Raw genomic sequence first — 24,458 nt, 5'->3', positions numbered from 1 at the left:
TTAGATTGCTTTAGGGGCAGTTGGTGTTTGCTAGGGTCGGTTGTGTAGTTACTCCGGAGTTCGACTAGGTTTCTTTCTGTCTTGTATTTCCTGGGTTAAATACCATGGAAGTCTCTGTCTGAAGTCTCTGACTTTAACTCAGGTTTGAAGACTTAAGTGCATGGTCCTGAGTAAAGGGAACGTTGTCCAGCAGAAATTCAAGCTTTCTGGGCACTTCCCAAGGGGGTCAGCCCATCTGGACTACTATGGGAGAGTGCTCATCTTTTTTTGTATATCCAGTCTCTGATCTGGAGACCGAATAGTCTTGGCCAATAATATTTGGTATTATTTTCTCACTTTTATACTTTGTTTATAAATCCAAGATTCAACACTTTTCACCAATCTTGTCTTTCCCCTCAGGTATGTTGCCAAGGGTTTTATCCCTGGCCAGTGTTTGCACTTTACTTTTAAGATTCTTAAACCTTACACCTAGGCCTGGAATCCCAGATGAGCTTCAAATATGTCATTCAGCAGACTGAGCTTGTGATTTGTGACTTTGCAGCCTGAGAGCCCTCTACATTACAGCCCTGTTCACAAGGATGAAGGATCTGTTTTAAAATTATTTATTATTAGTATCACAAATAAGTTTATGTTAACACCGCAATGGAATTACTGTGAAAATCCCCTCATTGTCACACTTGGGTGCCTGTTTGGGTACACTGAAGGAGAATTTAGTATGGCCAGTTCACCTAACCAGCATATCTTTTGGACTGTGGGAGGAAACCCACACAAACATGCAGAGCATGCAGACTCTGCACAGTAGCAACCTAAGCCAGAAATCAAACTTGAGTCCCTGGTACTGTGAGGTATCACTATGCTGCTCGCTTTGAGAAAAGGACCGAAAGTTGCCAAGGAAGATCAGAATCCTGCATACTAGATCCTAATTTGTGGCTGTTGTGATGGCATCTCATTGATGTCATGGTGAGAGTATGTTAGGTCATGGATTCTGGCTACAACATTTTTGTAAAGGGGTAATTAATAATTATCTCCTGAAATGGTAAGGAAAATAACCCAAGTGAAATCTGAAAATGTTTGATTGATAATGGCCTAAAATGTTGATAGTTGAATTTTATTAATCAGTACTTCCATTTCCAGGAACTTGAAAAGGACCTTGATTTATTCAACATTACGCTCGCAAGACAACAAGCAGAAGTGGAGGTATTTTGGCAGTAAGATTTTAAATGCAAATAAACTTGACTAACAATGAATAGTTTTCCAATTCTCTGATTTGACTTCTTGATCATTTTATAGAGAGTCCAAAATGTTTACTTCATTGTATAAACTGATTTCAATGAAATGTATGTGCACCAACAAAAAAATCTATAATTATTTACACGTGTATGTAAAACACCAAATTCAGTGAAAATAAGATAAATATGTTATTAAATATTTTGCCAGCTAACAAAAGCAGGGTATAAGATTTACAGACCAGGCGCAAAGATTGAAGAAGATAATTCTGGAGGATGGCTTGATTGGGCTTGGAGTTGGACAGGAGCAAAAGAAGAGAAACCACGAGACTCGAAGTCTGGTAAATGTATTATTATTCATCAAAACAAATATTTAATATGAAATGTAATGTAAAACAATACTGCTGCTGGCAAATTCTCGAAGGATGTATATGAAGTTCTCACTTGCGATATTAGGACAACCGACCCAATTAAAACCCTGGACTTGGAAGGAAGTGGGGGAAAGTGTGGTGTGGGATTTCTGTTAGGAAACCTGGCAGTAGCATTTTGCTCAATTTGGTGGGATCTATTTCAAGTTATCTCCTTGTATTTCAGCGAGATTCACAGGAAAATGGGAAGAGTCTAGCATTTTGGTGGTAGAGGATGATGATGTTGTGGATGAAATCATATATTGAGGGAGTGGAATATTGAGGAACTGAGATATCTGGGAGAGCAATGAGGGCATTAGATTACAGGGATGTTTTGGTTTGATTGCTGGCAGAGATGGGGGAAGTGACTGCAAATCACATATTTAAAAAATAAGTCTTTCCTTGTTGATTCAGCCTTGTTGATTCCTTTCAGCTGCTGTGTCTCCGTAGGGTGCAAAATTTAAATGGAGGCATAAAGCTTCCTTGATGTACTTTATTGAGATCTGAATAGTTGTCCACATCCCAAACCTGCCTAGGTTTAAAACTGGCAATAGAAGGGTTCGGTTAGGTTTCCCAATATCCTCCTACCTGCCACCTCTCAAACCCATTCTGATGGGTTGAAACATGATGTGGAGATGCTGGCGTTGGACTGGGGTAAACACAGTAAGAAGTCTCTCAACACCAGGTTAAAGTCCAACAGGTTTACTTGGTAGCAAAAGCCACTAGCTTTTGGCCCTCTAACCCTTCATCAGGTGAGTGAAGAGTTCTGATCTGTTTGTGATCAGAACACTCCACTCATCTGACGAGGGGTTAGAGGCCCGAAAGCTAGTGGTTTTTGCTACCAAATGAACCTGTTGGACTTTAACCTGGTATTGAGACTTCTTACTGGATTGAAACATTGTCATTTCCCAAGAACGTAAAAGAGATATTAACATAGAGAAAGGCTTGAATTAAGATGAGGTAAATTGGCAGTCTTCTATGCTTGTAACATGCAAGAACACAAGAAATAGAAGCAGGAGAAGGCCACCAGGCCCTTCAGGCCTACCCTGCCATTCAATATGATCATGGCTAATGTATGCTGGCCTCAACTTCTTTTCTGTGCCTTTTCCCCAAAGCCCTCTATTCCTCGATTTATCAAATAATTATCCACCTCTAGTTTGAATGCTCCTAATGATTCAGTCTCCACTACCCTTTGGGGCAAAAAATTTGAGAGACTCACCACCTTCTGAAAAAAGATTTCAATGCACCTCTGTTTTAAATGACCGGCTGTTTATCTTGTAGCCACGTCCCCTTGTTTGAGATTCTCCCATTAGTGAAAAGATCTCATCATCTACTCTGTCAAGGTCCCTCAGGATCTTGTATGTTTGAATAAGGTCACCCCTCACACTTCTAAACTCCAAGGAATACAGACCCAGACTGCATAGTCTCTTTTGATAGGACAGCAGTCTCATTCCAGGAATTAACTTGGTGATTCTCCTTTGGACTGCCTCCAATGTAACCTTTTTTATGCAAGGGGAACTAAAACTATGCAGTATTTCAGGTGAGACCTCACCAACACCCTGTCCAATTGCAACAAAAAAAACTGAAATGGATTGTGTAAGAACAGAACAAGGACTACGAAGAGATACCAGATGAACCATCGATTGCAATAGATGACGAGGAGTTCACTTGTGTAGGAGAGTAAGAGATTAAGGAAAATGGGTAAATTGTGGGATTGGGGTGAAGATTCCTTTCACTCATCTATAAATATAGACCAGGATTTTACAGCCCCTCCCACTCAACAGGATATTATGGTCCTGCCAAACTGAATGGAGATTTAAATGGCTTTAAAGCAGAGATCTTATGGTTTGCTATCTCTGCCAAGGGGAGATGCCATGGTGGGGCCATAAAATCCTGGCCATAATTTCAATCCGAGAATCATCCTTATTATTTTGCCCCTGTGTCCGCAGCATCTTTGTCCACAAACAAAACTTTGTGTAACATTCACAAATAGCTTGTTGTGCAATATTTTTGATAAAAGTTTGTTTTGCCCTGTTTTTTGCATCTGTTATCAATCCAATTTGTTTTTTCTGTCATAACATTGCAAAATGGGGTCAGTCCAATATACAGAAAATGATTTCTTGCAGCGGAAATCTCAAACATGATGTTCTCATTCTCTGAACTCTTTTCATCTACATTGCAATTCTTCAGATGACCTACGCGGCTTAACTACTTCCAATTTCCTGACAGTAATCATCTCCTTTTCACTGCGGTTTCTAATCTCTCTGCAACTTCACTTCACACCAGGATGAGCGCCAGGCCTTCTTTTCCTTGAATGGAGACCCAGCTAGTTCTGGCTCCTTCGCCTGGCTGAATTTGTTCTTCTGATGAATTTTCCACACCCTTCCTCCAAGTCAGTGGTGTCATGGCAGTAACCTATATGGATCCTAGCTCTGCCTGCCTTTATGTGAGATACGTGGAACATTCCAGTCCAACTCTGGTCTCCTCTATCACCTTATTTTCTGATATCTTGACTGAGTTAATGCTAAAGTGAATCATAACAACTAGCCCCAATGAGTACTATCTTAGGTCAGGAGCATTTGCTCAACAATCACCCTTAATTTCAAAACAGCCACTTCTCATGGACACTCACTTTGGTCTGAGAAAGTAAACTATTACACTCCCAAGGAAAAGGATTATCAAGAGATTTTGCCTATTTCCACATAGTTGTCATTTCTAGGGCAGATAAAAATGACCTGGGTATTATAAGAGTCCAAGGGGGTTTTCCAAAAATTGTATCTTCCCACTTTCAGAAAATACAAGACTGCTTACAGAAACACCATAGGATTCATTATACTTTATTAACTAACTTACAAATTTATTGATGAACTGTTTAATCTGCGACATGCTTTCTGGACATGTGTGCACAATGTTTAATACTATAAAAGATAAAAAATAATTTTAGTTCTTGTGAAAATATCTTTTAAAATCACAATGCTACAACTAAAATTAGCTCGGGACATGCATCAAAATTCAAAGTAACGATTTACCTTAAATCCCAGATTATTTCAGTTGCTGGGCAGTTAAACACAAATAGCTGTCTAATTTAACATATCCAATTTCTCGACAACCAGAGAAGTATTGGAGGTTTCAAAAATGCGTTTGGACCCTTCTACATTACCACAGATTTCTTAGGAAGAAACTAGTACATTATACCATTCTGAACCAGATTACATCTTTAGCGACAATGGCTGCCCCCTTTATTAAACTCATACCTTTTCATCAGTGTTTATAATTCATTTCCCTAACTGTTAAAGCTGTTCTCATTTTACCTACTCTGAGTTGTTAGGTGGTCAATGTGTGCTTAATATGTTCAAATATTCTTGAGTTCTTGCTTGTATACTTTCATGAAAGTAAGCAGAATGGAGGCAATGTAGGAATTTGAAAATGGGACGAGAATTTTATAGTCAACCCATTGCTTGACTGGGAAGCAATGGAGTTCAGCAATCACGGTGGGGGGCGGGAACAGGACTTATTGCGAGTTAAGACATGGACAGCTGAGATTTGGATGACCTCAAGTTTACAAAAGCCTACCTGAAAAATGAGATGCTAACCTATCTGAGCTACAACACGGGCTATATATATGCTAAATATTGAATGCAGCATTCTACAGCAAAAGCAAAGTGATTCCACAACTAACAGACCAGATGAAAGCTCTGCAGTTGTGCAACATTTCACTTTAACTGGTAGCAACTCAAAACAACTAAGCTAAGGAGATTCCACAAACATTCCCCATCTTCAAAAATGGCAAAGCCCAACACCTGCAAAAGACTAAACCAAAGCATTTGCAATCACCCTTGCCCAAAAGTAAATGGATGACCCCAATTCAGCCTTCTCCTAAAGTTTCCTGAATCACAGATGCATGTCTTCAGCCAAGCAATTTGCTACACATGATATCAAGGAGCAACTGAAGGGACTGGGTAAAGAAAAAGCAACTGGTTTGAACAACTGTACTGCTTGGAGTCATATCTAGCACAAAATAAGGTAACTGTGGTGCTGGAGGCGGTATGGTGGCACGGGGGTTAGCACCGCTGCCTCATAGCACCAAGGAGTCGGGTTCAGTTCTGGCCTTGGGTAACTGTGGAGTGTGCATATTCTCCCCTTGTCTGCGTGGCTTTCTTCCAGGCGCTGCGGTTTCCTCCCACAATTGAAAGATGTTCAAGTTGGGTGGATTGGCCATGCTAAATTAGCCCTTAGTGCCCTAAAATATGTAGGTTAGGGGGATTAGCAGAGTAAATATGTGGGGTTATGGGGATAGGGTCTGGATAAATGAAAAAGGTGTGTCACTGAGGACTCAATAGGCCGGATGGCCTCTTTCTGAACTGTAGGAATTCTATGATTCATGAGGGAATTGGGTTATTATCTGAAAAAAATGACTGCAGGGCTACAAGGAGAGGCAGGGAGGAGTCAAGAGGGCATGATAACTCTCCTCATCTTGCAATATTGGCAAACCCATTGAAATCCTTGGAAAAGAAACAAATTCTAAAGAAACAAAATATTTAAAAAGGGTGTCCAGAAGTCACAGAATGATGGCTTGGTCCAATGATACATCAAGTTCTTGGATTAATTTTAAATCATGCTCCAATCTGCTAATCAGTGCCTAAGTCAATGCCAAATGTTTTTTCACAATTAAACCCAACTTGAGAAGAATGGCTTAATGCAATGGAAATGTTGCTGATGTTTGGATTAACTGGGATGGAGTTTTCAAGATAGAAAAATAAATGGGGCAAAATCTTGAATGAATGGAAGCCAGAATGATCACCACAGGTAATGGAAATTTTTGTCTGCTTTTCAATCTTCTTTTCCATCCATCTGGGAGTGCCTCTTTCAAATTTTTTGCAGACCTTTCTAGTAATTCACTTAAGTGTTTCCAGACAGATCCTAGATGAATGTAGCTCCTTTGGATTTGGAAAACAGCATTTTTTTTTAAACGAGCAGCGTTTCTCCCTGAGCCAAAATAAGTAGCAATGATTTTGAAGTCACCCCCTGTTCCAACTTGCACATCGTGAATAAAAGTAAGGATGTTATGCAGGCATTCCTGAGATCGCATCTATAATAAATGCAGTTTGACCTCCTTATTTAAGGAAAGATGTAAATGTGGTGGAGATTGTTCAGAGGAGATTTACTGGTTTGACATCTGGAATAAGTGAGTGCCTCACGATAAGTTAGGCAGGCAGGGCTTGTTTTCAGTGGAGTTTAGAAGAATGAGGGCAATTTGATTGCAGTATGTAAGATCCTGAATAGTCTTGACAAGGTAGATATTGAAAGACTGTTTCCTTTTGTAGATGAATCCAGATATGGAGGCATTGCTTTTAAAATTGTGGATCATCCACATAGGACAGAGGTGAGGAGAATTCTTTTTTCTGAGGCTGTTCTACTCTGGAACTCTATCTCAGAAGGTGATGAAAACAGGGTCACTGAATATAAGACAGAGATAGAGTCATATTAGACAAGGAAATCAGAGTTTATTGGGCATAGCTGGGAATCTAGAACTTGAATCACAAGAAATCAACCACAATCTTATTAAATGGAAGACCAGGCTTGAGGAGCTGAATAGCCCACTTTTGCCCCTGTTTCATATGTTGTATGTTGGTATGATAAATTTATCTTTTGGCATCCTTGATGGGGATCAATGTAATGCACCTGATCATTTTTCTATAGTTGTACGCTGTATGCGTACAGGCTTATTCAGTTGGGCAACTTGGGCTGTGTTTTCCACCCATTAGGAGTGTGCAGCCCATAAGCCCAGAAGTTGGTGTGAAACACACTCCTGGCTGTAGTTGGCCCCAGAGTGTGATTTCATGCTGGCTGTCTGTTGCAATGAGCTCTGTAAAAGGCTGAGTGATATCAGGGACTATGGCAAGATCTGCAAGGCACAACAGGCTATGAGATGAAGACAGGTAAAATCATCAGCTCCAATGCACTCCTCTCCGATGAGCTCAATGCATTTTATGCCCGTTTTGAGCAAGACGTCAGCAGGGGAGCTCTCCATCCTGGAAGCCTCAGATGAATCAGCATCCAAGATCATCATTGCCAATGTCAGAGCAGCCTTCTCAAAAATCAACCCACAGAAAGCAACGGGCCCAGATGGGGTACCCAGATAAGCATTCAGGTCCTGCTCGAACCAGCTGCTGGTGTGTTCGCAGACATCTTCAACCTCTTTTTACAACAATCTGAGGTCCATATCTGCTTCAAGAAGACAACCATCACCCCAGTACCAAAGTGGAGCGGTGTGCCTTAATGACTATCATCCGGTGGCTCTGACATCCATTATCATGAAGTGCTTCAAAATGTTAGTCATGGCACAAATCAATTCCTGCCTCCCAGACTGCCTGCATCCACTACAGTTCACCTATCGCCACAACAAGTCCACAGCAGATGCCATCTCCCTGGACCGACAGTCCTCAACCTTGCAACACCTAGATAACAAAGAGACCCATGTCAGACTCCTATTCATAGACTTCAGATCAGTCTTTAACACCATTATTCCAATGAGACACATCTCCAAACTTCGTGGCCTGTGGCTTGGCTCTTGCCTCTGCAACTGGATCGTAGACTTCCTAACCCACAGACCACAGTCAGTAAGGATAGGCGCAACACCACCTCCACGAACATCCTCAACACTGATTCTCTGAAAGGCTGTGTCTTCAGCCCCTTATTATATTCCTTATACACTTGTGATTGTATGGCCAAATTTCCTCCAACTTGATTTTCAAGTTTGCTGATGACACCACCGTTGTAGATTGGATCTCAAACAATGACGAGACACAGTACAGGAAAGAGCTAGAGAATCTGGTGAACTGGTGCGACAACAATTATCTCTCTCTCGATGTCAACAAAACAAAGGAGATTATCATTGACTTCAAGAAGCATAGTGGAGAGCGTGCACCTGTCTACATCAATGGAGATGAAGCAGAAATGGTTGAGTGCTTCTAGTTTTTAGGTGTCCAGATCACCAATAACCTGTCCTTCATCTCTCCATACAGAAAGCCCACCAATGCCTCTGTTTTCTCAGGAGACTAAGGGAATTTGGAATGTCTGCTATAGCTCTCTCCAATTTCTACAGATGCACCATAGAAAGCATTCTTTCTGGTTGTATCACAGCTTGGTATGGCTCCTGCTCTGTCCAAAACCACGAGAAACTACAAAGGGTGTGATCAAAGCCCAGTCCATCACTCAAACCAGACTCCTATCCATTGATACTAACTACGCTTTCTGCCGCCTCGGAAAAGCAGCCAGCATAATCAAGAACCCCACACACCCCAGACACATTCTCTTCACCTTCCATCGGGAAAAAGATACAAAAGCCTGAGATCGCATACCAACTGACTCAAATGCTGATAGCAGTAGGAAATTAGGTATGTTTGCTACAACTCTCACCAACTTCTACAAATGCACCATCGAAACTTACTAACCATGCCTCCTAAATCCAGTGAGATTTAACCTTCTGCAACAACCTACCATGCAGTACCATGTCAAAGGCCTTGCTAAAGTCTTTGTAGACAACATCACCTGCACTGCCCTGATCCGTCGTCTTGGTTATCCTTTCAAAAAACTCAAATCAAGTTTGTGAGACTTGATTTGCCACTCACAAAGCCATTCTGACAGTCCCTAATCAGTCCAGTAAGCTTGCAGATGACACCAAGGTTAGTGGCATAGTGGACGGTGAAGGAGGTTATTTAGGATTGCAATGGGATCTTGATCTATTGGGCCAGTGGATTAACGAATGGTAGATGGAGTTTAATTTAAATAAATGCAAGGTGATGCATTTAGGTGGATCGAATCAGGGCAGGACTTACTCGGTTAATTGTTGGGGAGAGTTATAGATCAAGGAGATCTCTGGGTACAAATTCATAGCTCCTTGAAAGTGGAATCACAGGTGGACAGAGTGGTGAATCATTGGTCAGAACATTGAATACAGAAGTTGGAATGTCTTGTTGAAGTTGTACAAGATATTGGTAAGGCCATGCTTGGAATACTGTTTGCAAGTCTGGTCACCCTATTGTAGAAAGGATATTATTAAACTAGAACAAGTGCAGAAAAGATTTACTAGGATGCTACCTGGACTCGATGGATTGAATTATAAGGAGAGGCTGGATAGACTGGGACTTTGGAGCGTAGGAGGCTGAGGGGTGATCTTAGAGGTCTACAAAGTAATGAGGGGCACAGATCAGCTAGATAGTCAATATCTTTTCCCTAAAGCTAGAGGGGATAGGTTTAAGGTGAGGGGAATGAAACAAAATAGATAAGAGGTGCAATTTTTTTCATACCAAGGGTAGTGAGTGTCTGAAACAAGCTGCCAGAGGTAGTAGTAGAGGTGGGTACAATGTTATCTTTTTAAAAGCGTTTAGACAGTTACTTGGGTATAGAAGGATATGGGCCAAATGTGGGCAATTGGTTCAAACTTAGTGGTTTAACGAAAAAGGGCATCATGGACAAGTTGGACCGAAAGGCCTGTTTCAATGCTGTAAACCTCTAACTCCAAGACCTAAGTCCGCAGACACCTGTTAATTTTATTTGAGTCTTCACCTTTCATCCTGCCTGGTTTGAAGTTGCAGCTTAATTGTAAAGGTTGCTTTGCCAATGTGCTTCCTTGCCAACCATAAAGCAGACATAATTTAAGCTGCCTTCTTGATTGTTGGCGGGTGCCTTTCCCCTCTTGCATGTGATCTTGCGTGTTTCTGGGTTGGGTGTACATCTAAACCTTTACATAAAATTCTGGCCTTGTTACTTTTAGGAATTTGGCTTCTGGCATGTTAAAATAATAGAACTGGCAAATAAGTTGTCCTACTTATTCCTTTTTTTTTACCTGAAAAACACACACATATTTTACTAAAAAATTTACAAAGATACTTTACATAACTTTTGGAAATGCTTATTTTTAGGAATTGATTTATTGATGACGCCTGAAGAGAAAGCCAAACTCTATGCCGCAATTGGATATAGCGAAGCTGCAGTGGACCCAACAATGCCTAAAAGGGTATATTTTATTAAAATATTTGTTCAAGTTGTTCCTACATGATATGGCACAGCATAGGAAATGAAACTAAGAATGCTGTTGAATAGTATTTTATCTCAAAACCATCATAAGGTTAATTTTGCAGAAGTTGATGTGCCTTGCTTTTGCAGGTTAATTATTAACCTATGGTTTTATGTATTTTTGTGATATGAATTGTTGATCTTCCATGGTGTTGCTCACAGGTAAGCAAAGTTTTAAAACAAAATTACTTTTTCTCCTAACTTTCCATCCTGTTAACTGAAAAGGTGGCGAGAAACATCCTTTATAGGGTCTACTTCAGCGTCAACTTCAGTAGAAGGATTAAGAGTCTTGCTGTCGAGAAGTCTTATGCTAGAAGCAGCATAGTTCTTGTTAGAGAACAAGTACTGGTGCAAGTCTTGGGATTTAATGTGAACTGAATAGGAGATGACAATGGCTTTGTCTATAATGTTACAATTCCCCACTTTTTTTTGAATGACACCTAAACCCCTATGAAGAATTGTTTTCTGGACTAGACCTTGTGTCAGTGCCTCTCTAGATATTCTCTCAGCTGAAACCTGCGTCGATGCCCCCTCTTTGAATTTGCAGGCATATGAGGAAGCATGACTGCAGTTACATGGACCCTCGGAATTAGCGGACAGCATTATCCAAAATGATGATGGTGAATTTTCCTGCCTCTTCAACGAGTAAGTGTTCAAGAAGAATTCCAGTGGCCCACTCATTCTGGACTGTCTTGCAAGAGGAAGCATCCCTTTTATATCCACCCTGTCAAGACCCCTCAGGATCCTATAAGTTTCAATCAAGCTGCCTCTTACTCTTGTAAACTTCAATGGATACAAACCTAGCCTGTTGAGCTCTTTCTCAGAAGACAACCTGTCCATTCCAGTAAATCCATAAATCCAGTAAACCTCCTTGGAAATGGTTCAGATGCATTTACATCTTTTGTTAAATAAAGTGACCAATACTGTATAGTACTCCAGATGTGGTCTCACCAATTCCCTATATAACTGAAGCATAACCTCTCCACTCTTCCATTATCCTTGCAATAAATAATAAAATTATATTAGTTTTGCTAATTTCTTGCTGCACCTGCATGACTAATCTTTTGTGATTCTTGTGTGAGTACACCCAGATTCTTCTGCGACTGAGCTCTGCAATCTCTCGCCATTTAGATAATTTTTTTTATTCATCTTGCCAAAATGGACAACCTCACATTTTCTCTCTTTATACTTCATTTGCCAAAACTTTGCCCACTCACATAAGAGATCAGCCAAATCTGATTGAATGGTGGAACAGGCTTGAAGAGCTGAATTACCAGCTTCTGCTCCAAATTCATATGTTCCTATGTTATCTATATCCTGTCTGTATGCTCCTTATGTCCTCTTTAGAACTTACTTCCCTACCCACCTTTGTGTCATCAGCAAATTTAGCAGCCTTGCCATCTGTCCCTTCATAAAATTCATTTACGCAAATCGTAAAGCGTTGAACTCCAACACTGATCCATGTGGTGCAATACTTGTTGTAACCTGCCAATCAGGAAAATAAATTATGTCAATTCTTTTTCCAGTTAGCTAGCTAATCTTTTCTATCCATGCCGATATGTTACCTCCCACACCATGAACTTTTGTTTTCCACAATAACCTTATCAGACTCCTTCTGAAAATCAAAGTACAGTACATGCACTCGTTTCCCTTTATCCACAACACATGTAACTACTTCAAAGAATACCAATAAATTGGTTAAACGTGATTTCCCGTTCAGGAGACCATGTTGACTCTGCTTGATTACCCTGAATTTAGCCAAGTGCCCTGTTACAACATCTTTAGTAATAGCTTCAAACAGTTTCTCTATGACAAATGTTAAGCCAACTGGCCTACAAAATCCTGCTTTCTGTCTACCTCCTTTTGAATAAAGAAGTTACAATAACTGTTTTCCACCTAATGGAACCTTACCTCAATGTCGTGAATTTTAGCAAATTAAAACCTATGCATGAGCTACCTCCTCCTCACTTCTTTTAACCCCTGAGGATGAAATCCACTCTGTCAATCCACAATTCCAACTATTTATTAAGTTCCATTTCCCTGGTGAGTTAGTTTTCAATTTCCTCCCTCCCATTCCTGATTTACAGCCATTTCTTGAACATTATTGATGAATGCGAAGACTGATGCAACACACCTGTTCAATTCATCTGCCATAGTTTAATTTTCCACTAATTCTCCAGACTCACTTTCTATAGACTAGTGCCCACTTTGTTAACTTGTTTTTTTGTTGATATCTATGGAAACTCTCTTACTATGTCTTTATGCTTCTTGTTAGCTTTCTTGCTTCTGTAATTTCCCCCCCTCAATATTTTGCTCATTCTGCACTGTTATTTATATTCTGTCTAATTGTCTAAAGGGTGGCACATTAGACTATCATATGCTCTAAGTTTGATGCTTTTTGCTATCCGCTTATGGGATGTGAGCATTGCTGGCTAGGCCAACATGTATTGCCCATCCCTAGTTGCCCTTGAATAGGTGCTGGTGAGCTGCCTTTTTGAACTTTGATCCTTGAGGTGTAGACAGGTACATTCACAGTGCTGTTAGAGAGGGAATTCCAAGATTTTGACCAAGCAACAGTTAAGGAATGACAAAATATTTGCAGGTCAGATTGGCGAATGATCTGGAGGGAAAACTAAGTGGTGGTGTTCTCGGATATCAACTGCCCTTGTACTTATAGATGACAATGGTTGTAGGTTTGGAAGATGCTGCCAAAGGAGCCTTGGTGAGTTCCTGCAGTGCATCTTGTAGATACACACTGCTGCCACTGTTGATGTGGAGTGATTGAATGTTAGTGGAAGGGACACCAAATAAGCTGGCTGCTCTGTCCTGGTTGGTGTTGAGCTTCTTCAATATTGTTGGAGCCATGTTCATGCAGGTAAGTGGAAAGTATGCGATCACACTCCTGGCTTGTGCCTTGTAGATAGATGGTGGACAGGAGTTTGGAGGTGTGTGACTTGCCACAGAATTCCTAACCTATACCCTGCTATTGTAGCCACAGTACTTACGTGGCTTGTCCAGTTTAGTTTCTGATCAATGGTAACCCCCAAGATGTTGATAGCGGGGATTCAGCAGTGAAATTGCCAAGCCTAGTCAATCCGGTCTTTCTTCGTATGTACAGTCCTGCCATGCCGGGAATCAGTCTGGTGAACCTTCATTGGACTCCCTCAATTGCAAGAATGCCCTTCCTCAGACCAGGAGACCAAGGCTGATATTTTATGACCTTGCTTGGGCGAGGCTCATAAAATTCTGCCTGAGGTCAACAGAGAATTCCATTCTGTGAGCTTCAGGGCAGAAATACCAGTAAAATTCTGGCCCAAAACTGTACATAATACTCAACGTGGCCTTACCTTAAAGATGCTGAAGATGGTTGGCTCTTGGACTGTTGTTCATTTTTATAGTTAACAATGGATGGTGGATCCTCTCCCTTAGAATCTATCTATTTTGTGTCAAGGGAACGATAGTTAGATCCTCGCTTGTTCAAGATGCATATTGCCTTGCATTTGTGCAAGGGGATGGCTATCATAATGCTATCGTGAAGGAGATAGAATTGGAAAGAGGTAGTATCAGGCAGGCTAGGAAGGTGTTTACCTGGAGTAAGGGGAAATATGAAGACATCGGGCAGACAATTGGACGAGTAAACTGGAAGGAGGTGTTGGGGAAAAGTACTGAAGGAAGGTGGTGGATTTTCAAGGAATGTTTGTCTGGAGCTCAGCATGACAATGTTCCGATGAGACAGGGCGGTTTTGGTAGGTCGCAGGAACCGTGGTGCATGAAGGTTATGATGAACCTAGTCAGGAAGAAAAGAAAGGCGTACAGAAGGTTCTGAGAGCTAGGAGATGTTAAGGATCTAGAGGAGTATATGGGTTGTAGGAAGGAGCTTAAAAAAGAAATTAGGAGAGCCAGAAGGGGTCATGAGAAGGCCTTGGCAGTTAAGATTAAGGAGAACCCCAAGGCGTTCTACAAATATGTCAAGAGTAAAAGGATGAGAAGTGAAGGGATAGGACCTACAAAAGGTGAGGGGGGAAATGTCTGTGTGGAACCAGAAGAAATGGCAGAGGTGCTTAATGAGTACTTTACCTCGGTATTCACTGTGGAAAATGATCTGGGAGGTTGTACTGCAGGTTTGCGGTGGACTGAAAAGATTGAGTATGTGGACGTTAAGAAAGAGGATGCGTTGGAACTTTTAAATTCTATCAAGATAAATAAGTTGCTGGGACCAGATGGGATGTACCCCAGGTTACTGTGGGAGGTGAGGGAAGAGATTGCAGAGCCCTTGGCGATGATCCTTGCGTCGTCGATGGAGACGGGAGAGGTTCTGGAGGATTGGAGAATTGCGGATGTGGAACAGGGATAGCCTGGGAAATTACCGACCGGTGAGTCTGACCTCATTGATTGGTAAGTTGACGGAGAGGATACTGAGGGACGGGATTTATGAACATTTAGAGAAGTTTAGCATGATCAGAAATAGTCAGCATAGCTTTGTCAAGGGCATGCCGTGCCTTATGAGCCTAGTTGAGTTCTTTGAAAATGTGATTGAATACGTTGACGAAGGAAGAGCGGTAGATGTGGTTTACATGGACTTCAGCAAGGCATTTGATAAGGTCCCCCATGCAAGATTTCTTGAAAAGGTGAGAGGGCATGGGATCCAAGGGGCTGTTGCCTTGTGGATCCAGAACTGGCTTGCCTGCAGAAGGCAGAGAGTGGTTGTGGATGGGTCTTTCTCTGCATGGAGGTCGGTCACCAGTGGAGTGCCCCAGGGATCTGCTCTAGGACCCTTGCTGTTTGTCATTTTCATAAATGACCTGGATGAGGAAGTGGAGGGATGGGTTAGTAAGTTTGCTGATGACACAAAGGTTGGTAGTGTTGTGGATAGTCTGGAGGGATGTCAAAAGTTGCAGCGAGACATAGATAGGATGCAAGACTGGGCGGAGAAGTGGCAGATGAACTTCAACGCAGATAAATGTGTAGTGGTCCATTTTGACAGGTCAAATGGGATGAAGGAGTACAATATCAAGGTTAGGACTCTTGGCAGTGTTGAGGATCAGAAGGACCTTGGGGTCAGGGTCCCTAGGACTGTTAAATCGGCCTCACAGGTGGAGGATGTGGTCAAGAAGGCGTATGGTGTGCTAGCCTTCGTTAATCAAGGGATTGAGTTTAGGAGTCGCGAGGTAATGCAACTTTATAAGACCCTTGTCAGACCCCACTTGGAGTACTGTGCGCAGTTCTGGCCGCCTCACTACAAGAAGTATGTGGAAGCTATTGAGAGGGTGCAGAGGAGATTTACAAGGATGTTGCCTGGATTGGGAGGCATACCTTATGAAGATAGGTTGAGGGAGCTAGGTCTTTTCTCCCTGGTTGAGAGGTGACTTGATAGAGCTTTATAAGATGTTGAGAGGTATAGATAAGGTGGATTCTCGGAGGCTAGTTCCCAGGGCTGAAATGGTCGCTACGAGAAGACACAGGTTTAAGGTGCTGGGAAGCAGGTACAGAGGAGATGTCAGGGATAAGTTTTTCACTTGGTGGTGAGTGAGTGGAATCGGCTGCCGTCGGTGATGGTAGAGGTGAACTCACTGGGGTCTTTAAGAGACTTCTGGATGAGTACATGCGATTTAATGGGATTGAGAGTTATAGATAGGCCCGGTAAGAACATAAGAACATAAGAAATAGGAGCAGGAGTAGGCCATCTAGCCCTTCGAGCCTGCCCCGCCATTCAATAAGATCATGGCTGATCTGTCGTGGCTCAGTTCCACCTTCCTGCCCTCTCCCCATAACCCTTAATCCCCTCTCTTATCAAAAACCCATCAACCCGCGTCTTAAAAATATTTAGCGAGGCAGCCTCCACCACTTCAACGGACAGAGAATTCCAGAGATTCACCATCCTTTGAGTGAAGAAGTTCTTCCTCAACTCCGTTCTAAACCGCCCCCCCTTTATCTTGAGGCTGTGCCCCCTAGTCCTACTGTCTTTTTTGAGCGGGAAGAGTCTCTCCACCTCTATCCTATCCATCCCATTCATCATCATATACGTCTCAATGAGATCTCCCCTCATTCTTCTAAACTCTAACGAGTACAAGCCTAGTTTATTCAGCCTCTCCTCATAGCTCAACCCCCTCAACTCCGGTATCAGCCTAGTAAACCTCCTCTGCACTCCCTCCAAGGCCAAAATATCCTTGCATAAGTACGAAGACCAAAACTGCACACAGTACTCCAGCTGCGGCCTCACCAATGCCCTATACAGCCGCAGCAAGACCTCCCTACTTTTATATTCAATCCCCCTCTCTATGAAGGCCAGCGTCCCATTCGCCTTCCTGACCACCTGCTGCACCTGCAAGCTGGGTTTTTGCGACTCATGCACAAGGACCCCGAGGTCCCTCTGCACCGCCGCCTGCTGCAGTTTTTCCCCACGTAAGTAAGTAAGTGGTAGGTATGGATATGATCGGCGCATCTTGTGGGCCTGTCTGTGCTGTAGTGTTCTACGTTCTATGTGTAGCATGAATACTATTTATCACTTGTCAGCCCAAACCTGGATATTGTCCATGTCTTGTTGCATTTGAACGTGGACTGCTCCAATATCTGAGGTGTTATGGATAAGACTGAATATTGTGCAGTTATCAGCAAACATCCCCACTCCTGACTTACGGTGGAAAAACACACAAATAGAGAAAATAGGTGCAGGAGTTGACCATTCAGTCCTTTTTTGCTTGCACCACTATTCATTATGATCATGACTGATCATGGACTTTCAGTATCCTACTGCTGTTTTCTCTCCATTGTCCATGATCCCTTAAGCCACAAGGCCCACGTCCAAGTCCTTCTTGAATATATCTAACTGGCCTCAACAGCTTTCTGTGGTATAGAATTCCACAGGTTCACAACTCTAAAAGTTCTTCCTCATCTCAGTCCTGAATGGTTTACCCCTTATTCTTAGACTATATCCTCTAGTTCTGGACTTTCCAAACATTGGGAACATTCTTCCCACAACTAGCTGTCCAGTCCCACCAGGAGTTTATATTTTTCTATGAGATTACCTCTCATAGTTGATCCAGTCTTTCTTCATATGTCAGTCCTGCCATTCTTGGCCTTGGAGGGAGTGCAGAGGAGGTTTACTAGGCTGATGCCGGAGTTGAGGAGGTTGAGCTATGAGGAGAGGCTGAATAAACTAGGCTTGTACTCATTAGAGTTTAGAAGAATGAGGGGAGATCTCATTGAGACGTATAAGATGATGAATGGGATGGATAGGATAGAGATGGAGAGACTCTTCCCGCTCAGAAAGGATAGTAGGACTAGGGGGCACAGCCTCAAGATAAAGGGGGGGCGGTTTAGAACGGAGTTGAGGAGGAACTTCTTCACTCAAAGGGTGGTGAATCTCTGGAATTCTCTGCCCGTTGAAGTGGTGGAGGCTGCCTTGCTAAATATTTTTAAGAAGAGGGTTGATGGGTTTTTGATAAGACAGGGGATTAAGGGTTATGGGGAGAGGGCGGGAAGGTGGAACTGAGCCACGACAGATCAGCCATGATCTTATTGAATGGCGGGGCAGGCTCGAAGGGCTAGATGGCCTACTCCTGCTCCTATTTCTTATGTTCTTATGTTCTTATTCTGGAATCAGTCTAGTGAACCTTTGTTGGACTCCCTCAATAACAAGAATGCCTTTCCTCAGACCAGGAGACCAAGGCCGGTATTTTACAATCTTGCTTGGGTGAGGCTTGTAAAATCCTGCATGAAGTCAATGCAGAATTCCGTTGGGATGGGCGGCTGATAAAATTCAGGCCCAAAGCTGCCCACAATACTCAACATGTGGCCTCACCTTAAAGAAAGGTGATTGGCCCTTGGGCTGTGATTAACTTTTGTAGATAACTGTGGATGGTGGGTCCTCCCCCTTAGAATTTTTTTTTATGTATTCTAAAATATCCCCTTAAATGTCTACCACTGCATCTCTATTGACCTGTTCCTTGACCAAAATTGCCAGTTCACTTGCGCAATATCAGTTTTTTATGCCCTTATTTAAGTTTCAAATACTAGTCTCAGATCCACTCTCTTATCCCTCAACTGAATGTAAAATTCAGTAATCTTGATCGTTGCTACCTAGGGGTACGTTCACTTAGGTCATTAGTTAGTTCTACCTTATTGCCGAATTCCAGGTCTAGCATAACATACTCCCTGGTTAGCTCCAGAACATGCTGATTTAAGAAATTATCTCAAACCTTTGAAGTTGTCATCCATGCATTTACTATCCGATTATTCCCATCTTTGGCCACAGTGCAGCGCTCCGGGAGAATCTGGCGGCAGGCAATCCGCGAATTCGCACGTGTTCCCACTGCAATAGTGCCTCCCAGCGCCAGATTTCTGGCAGCATTAGCTCTGTGCTGGAAATCAGAGGGAGGCATGGAAGTAATTTAACTATAGTTTTGCATGCTATTTAAATACAATTAGTAGGCCTGGGACTGAAGTCCTCGGGCCTGGTAGCCTTCCCGCCCCACTTATGGGGAACTAGTGGCCCGACACCACTGGAGTGAAGGAGGGGGAAATCAGGGCCGCACAGAGTCAGGCAGAGGGGGGTGTTCTCTGTGGGCATTGGCACCCCAGCAGTGCCCAAGCTGGGCCCTCTGACACTGCCCAAGGGGCAAAGTGCTATTGCCCAGGGGGTGCCTTGGCACTGCCCATTACACTTTGAGCAGTGCCAAGAGTGTGGGGCCTATTTCCTATGGGGTGGGGCCAGGGGGGCAGAGTCTGATGGTGGGCAATACCTAGGATGCAATCGGTGGGGGTGGGAAGTCCCTTTGCCACTCTGCATAGGGATCAGTAGAGGGTGGAAGGAGGCCAGCAATCGGGGTGGGCCTGGAGGCAGGGGTCAACCTGCTGGGGGTAGTCACTGTGGGGAGGGGTGGGGGATTTGGGTGGAGGAGGCTGTTGGGGCTGGGTCCTGGAATGGTTAGAGACCAGAAATCGAGCTGTGGGGGCAAAGAACGGGCATTGTGGGGGTCATGGGGCTGGCCAGCGATTGGTGCATGTGCAGCGGCTCACTCAGCGTGCTGATTTCAGCTTCTCCAGTTGGTTTAGGCTCTCTCCTGAAATTTAATGATATTCACGCTGGTGACCTCTGCAGTGCACAGAGTGTAGGAGATTCTTCTCAACTTCCACTGAAACAGACAGCATGAATCACTCCAGTTTTCACATGAATTCGACACTTAGAATTTTTTTGGGAGAATTCCAGTCTAAATGTAGATTTAAAAGCCCGATGATAATCGCCTCACCTTCTGATAAGTTCCCATTGTCTCTTTCTTCCAAAGATGTGCCAATTAGGCACATTGGCCATGCTAAATTCTCCTTCCGTGAACCCAACTCAGGGATTTTCATAGTAACTTAGTTGCAGTGTTAATGTAAGTCAACTTGTGACACGAATAAATAAACTTTAAAACTTTAAAGAACTTTGATACCCTATCCAATTATGTGATTATTGTTCTTGCTATTATAGTTGTTTACAAAGCACCTACTTGTATCCAGAGTGTGCCCCAAGGACTAGAGCCAACACATTTTCCATAACTCAAACTTCGCTGCTTCTAGTATCAGTCTGAATGGGAGGCATATTCTGCCCCTTTTTTCGGCAGGGCGAAAAGATGTGGGGGGTGGGGTGGAGGGGGTTGGGGGGACGGTGATGTCGGAGAGGAGAGTTGAGTGGGAGACCCAAAATGGATTTTGCACCAGTGCAATTTCCCTTCACATTTGTTCCCTGTCAATGACATAACCGGGTTCCCGCCATACAATGATGGAAACGCGAGAAAAGTCTTGTTCTTGGCAGTGTGACATCAAATTACAACAGGTTTTTAAAAATGAAGGATTACAGAACAGAATCTGCCTGGTAAGTAAAGCCCCCAGGGAGAAAGGGTTATGCCTGGACAGTACCCTGGCATGGCCTGGGAGCGTTGCTGGGGGTGCTGGACTAAATTTTCTGGCCGTGCTCACCCCGAAACTGGAAATCCCACCTGAAATCAATGGAGCTTTCCACGGTCCACCCCTTGCCCATTGGCACGCAGAACAGGAAAATTTGCCCTGCTGTCTGTAGGGTGCAGGAGAGGTGGGGTCTGTACCCACGTTAGGGGAGAGGAGCTGGAGTCCATGTTCATGCTGAGGGTTTGAATTCCATGGTTGGGGAAGCAGTTTCTTTATTTGCATCTGTTTCACATCAGGGCACCCTGGAGCCAAAGCTATTGGTGGAGCGGACTCTGAAGGAGTCCATCCCGCCAGGGTAATGTTGTGGGTTCCTGTCTCCTGGATTCTTTTTTGACTGTCAAAAAATATGGCTGGCAGTGTAGCCCGCTTTTCCCGCCTGAGCTGACAACTTGGATAAAAATGGAAAAATTCTGTCCAAGCTGTGGGAGACTGTTTGTTTGTTTAATCAAAATTCCATTTCTGAAATCTACAATTGTACAGTAGCAATTTTAGCAGAAGGTAGCCATTTCTCCCGTCATGCCAGTGGCAGCTCAATGAACGGTCAAATTAATTCCACATCCCAGTTTCTTCCCTATAATCCTACAATTTAGTCCTCAATTTAAGTATATGCCTAATTACCGCGTCCTGTTGAACCTGGCCTCGCCATATTTTGAGGCAGTGTGTTCCAGAAATTAATTCTCATGTTTGTCCCAAAACTGCAGGTATTGTATGATATAGTTGGAAGAAAGTATCTAAGCATATGGCAGCCGGTAGAATAAGATTTGATTTCTATTGGAATGCTGCTTTTAGGAATAATCAAGATTTTATATACTAGTAATTTGTTCTTTGTTACTGTTATTCTGGAGTTGCTAATGAATCTATTCCGCATTCCACCCTCCCACCCCCCCCCAACCTATTTCTTATCCACATGTTACCCCTTGACCATGTTATTCAAAATCGCATTGGATTCCATGTGCACACTGATGACATCTGGCTCTACCTCATCACCATCTCTTTCAGCCCCTTTGTTGTCTCTAAATTATTATGCTGCTTTTCCAACTTCCAGTCTGATGTTCAATCTAAAACAATAATGTACTCCAATTAACTACTATAAAATCTAAAACCATTGGCTTAGGCCTAACTTGTTTGCTGGCCACCCACATTGTTCCCCTCCCTGTTTACTGCCTGAAGCTGAAATAGATCATTTGTAATCTTCACATCCTATTTGATCCTGAGATGAGCTTCCAACCACAAGGTTGCTCCAATACCATGATCATTTCCTTCCACCTAGTTTGGCAAAATCTCAATATTAAGTTTGTCCTTGATTTCAGATTCTTCCAGTGCCCTCAGCCATTTTCTACCTTGGCTATTTTCCCCATCCCTACAACCCTCTAATAGCTTTGTGTTCTGCTAATTTAACTATGAATGCAAATTGTAACACACTATTTGAAATTGAATTAAAATTTTAAATGCTTTGTACAGTAAATAATTACCACTGTTTTTAATCTTATTGATTGGATAGTATGAAGCAGTGAAAATTTCTGTGAAGCTGGTTAGCATGTCCATATCCATTAGAGAAGAACACAATCGGCCAGAGATCATGAAATTTGCTGTGATTGACTTGAACACGTTACTGACCCAGAGACCAGGAGCACAAGCAATAAAGTAAGTTTTTATTATCTTTGTAACACAATAACTGCCTGTATTTATTCAATTGGAAGCAGATCCCATATGTAAAGAAAAAAAGACTTATTTTTCTCACTATGACTAAACAGTGCTCATAGTAGGAATGTAGAAGAACAAAGGCTGATCAACCTAACAACCTACTAGTTTTGACCATGTTTAATTAACCTCCTCGTGGATTTTCTCTTGTTATTCATAAAGGAGATTGCAAAGCATGGCAAAACAAAAACCTGAGCAGAACTTCTGAGATTTCTGAGATTTGTTTATTTAGAGTCCAGTATGAGAATTTAACATTAACTCAATATTATGCAAAATATAATTACATTCAAGAACTGAAATTTACCTTGACTCTGGACTCCTTCCTGTTATTGCCTATTCCCTACATCGCATTTACTATCAGGTTTTTCATCTCATATTGACCTGACCACCTACTCTTTTGTAACCCTCTTCCGCTTTCTCATCTCCTATTCAGAGGCATAATTCTGTACTTTCATAGAATCCCTAGAGTGCAGAAGGAGACCATTCGGCCTATCGAGTCTGCACCAACTCTCCGAAAGAGCAGCTTACTCAGGCCCACACCCCTGCCCTATCCTTGTAACCCTGTGCATTTACCATGGGTAATCCACCTAACTTACACATCCTGGATGCTAAGGGGCAATTTAGCATGGCTAATCTACCTAACCTGCACACCTTTGGACTGAGAGGGGAAACCAAAGCATTGGGAGGAAACCCATGCAGATAGGAGGAGGATGTGCAAATTCTACACAGACAATCACCCAAGTCTGGAATTGAACCTGTGTCCCTCCCACTTCCTTCCCAAGCATGATAATTTTTCTCGACAATATATCTTTGCTATATTCCTCTCAAAGCCTCTTCACTGGGAGCTTCCATCTCAACTTATCATGTTGTCCTATGAGTTCATTGCAGTCAAATCCTCCCTAAATCTCTCCCTCCATGTAAAATACCCTAATCCACATTCCTCCACCCAGTCATGTGATTTTACCTATCCATCATGGTTATAATAAGCAGTGACAGATGATATAGTTATAAGTCAGGGTGGTGAGTGGCTTACAGGCAAACATCCAGGTAGTTGTCATCCTTTGTGACTGCCCTTGACCCTTTACTTGGCAGTGGTTGCAGAAGGTGCAATGTGAGGAACCTTGGTGAGTTCCTGCAGTGCATCTGGTAGATGGTGCACACTGCTGGCGCTGTGTGTTTGTGATTGAGGAAGTGAATGTCTGTGAATGAGATGCCAAGCAAGCGGGCAGTTCTGACCTTACGTGTGTCAAGTTCCTTCAGTGTTATTGAAGCTGCAGTCATGCAGACAAATGGAGAGTGTGCCATCACACTCCTGACTTGTGCTTTGTAGATTGCGGTCAGGCACTGGGGAGTAAGGAAGTGAGTTACTCGTTGCAGGATTTCCAATCTCTGACTTGATGTGGTAGCCACAGCATTTATATGGCTCGTCCAGTTCAATTTCTGATCAGTGGTAATCTCCAGGATGTTTGTGAGGAATTCAGAAATGGTAATGCCTTTGAATGTCAGGAAACAATGGTTGCATTCTCTCTTGTTGGAGATGGTCATTGTTTGGTATTTGTGTGGTACAAACGTTACTTGTCACATGTCAGCCTAAGCCTGGGTGTTGTCCAGGTCTTGCTACATTTGGGCTTGGACTGAGAAGTAGTGAACGTAGCTAAACATTGTGCAGTCATCAGCGAGCATCTCCACTTCTAACTTTTTGATAGAAGTCAGGCCACTGATGAAGTAGTTGAAGATAGTTGGGCCTAGGACAAGACCCTGTGGAACTGTTGCGGTGATGCCCTGGGAATCGGCTCATTTACCTGATTATTTTGCCATTTACCTTGATTCTGGGCAAATCTTTACCATTGTCACTCCTTTTGCCTTTACTGTCATGAAATGTTTTGTCAGTTAATATTTTCTGCTCTCCTCCTGATCAGACTTTCCCTCTTTGTTCTTCACTAACACCCCATCCCTTCACTTGCTTAAAATCTATTATGTTTTCACTTCCTGTCAGTTCTGAAAAAAGATCTTAGATCTGACAGGTTTCCCTCTCCACAGATTGTGCCAAAATTGCTGAGTATTTCCAGTTTTTTTCTGGTTTTATTCCTGGTTAAAAATT

At 42.7% G+C, this 24,458-nt stretch overlaps 1 protein-coding gene across 4 annotated transcripts in view; it reads left to right on the top strand.

Moving 5' to 3' along the window:
- vps13a (vacuolar protein sorting 13 homolog A) overlaps positions 1-24,458 on the top strand; it is a 405,759-nt gene that overhangs the window by 101,971 nt on the left and 279,330 nt on the right. For all 4 annotated transcript variants that reach the window (XM_080188886.1, XM_080188884.1, XM_080188883.1 and 1 more), the window contains exons 14-17: positions 1,135-1,197; positions 1,438-1,567; positions 10,558-10,652; positions 22,158-22,300. In XM_080188886.1, coding sequence (XP_080045012.1) covers positions 1,135-1,197; positions 1,438-1,567; positions 10,558-10,652; positions 22,158-22,300 — 431 coding nt within the window. The remainder of the gene's footprint in view (positions 1-1,134; positions 1,198-1,437; positions 1,568-10,557; positions 10,653-22,157; positions 22,301-24,458) is intronic.

This window comes from Carcharhinus amblyrhynchos, chromosome 5 (genome assembly GCF_965287045.1).
Source record: "Carcharhinus amblyrhynchos chromosome 5, sCarAmb.v2.hapA, whole genome shotgun sequence".
NCBI lineage: Eukaryota > Metazoa > Chordata > Chondrichthyes > Carcharhiniformes > Carcharhinidae > Carcharhinus > Carcharhinus amblyrhynchos.
Note: the sequence above shows the minus strand (reverse complement) of the source record. Positions and strands in the feature narration are given on the sequence as shown.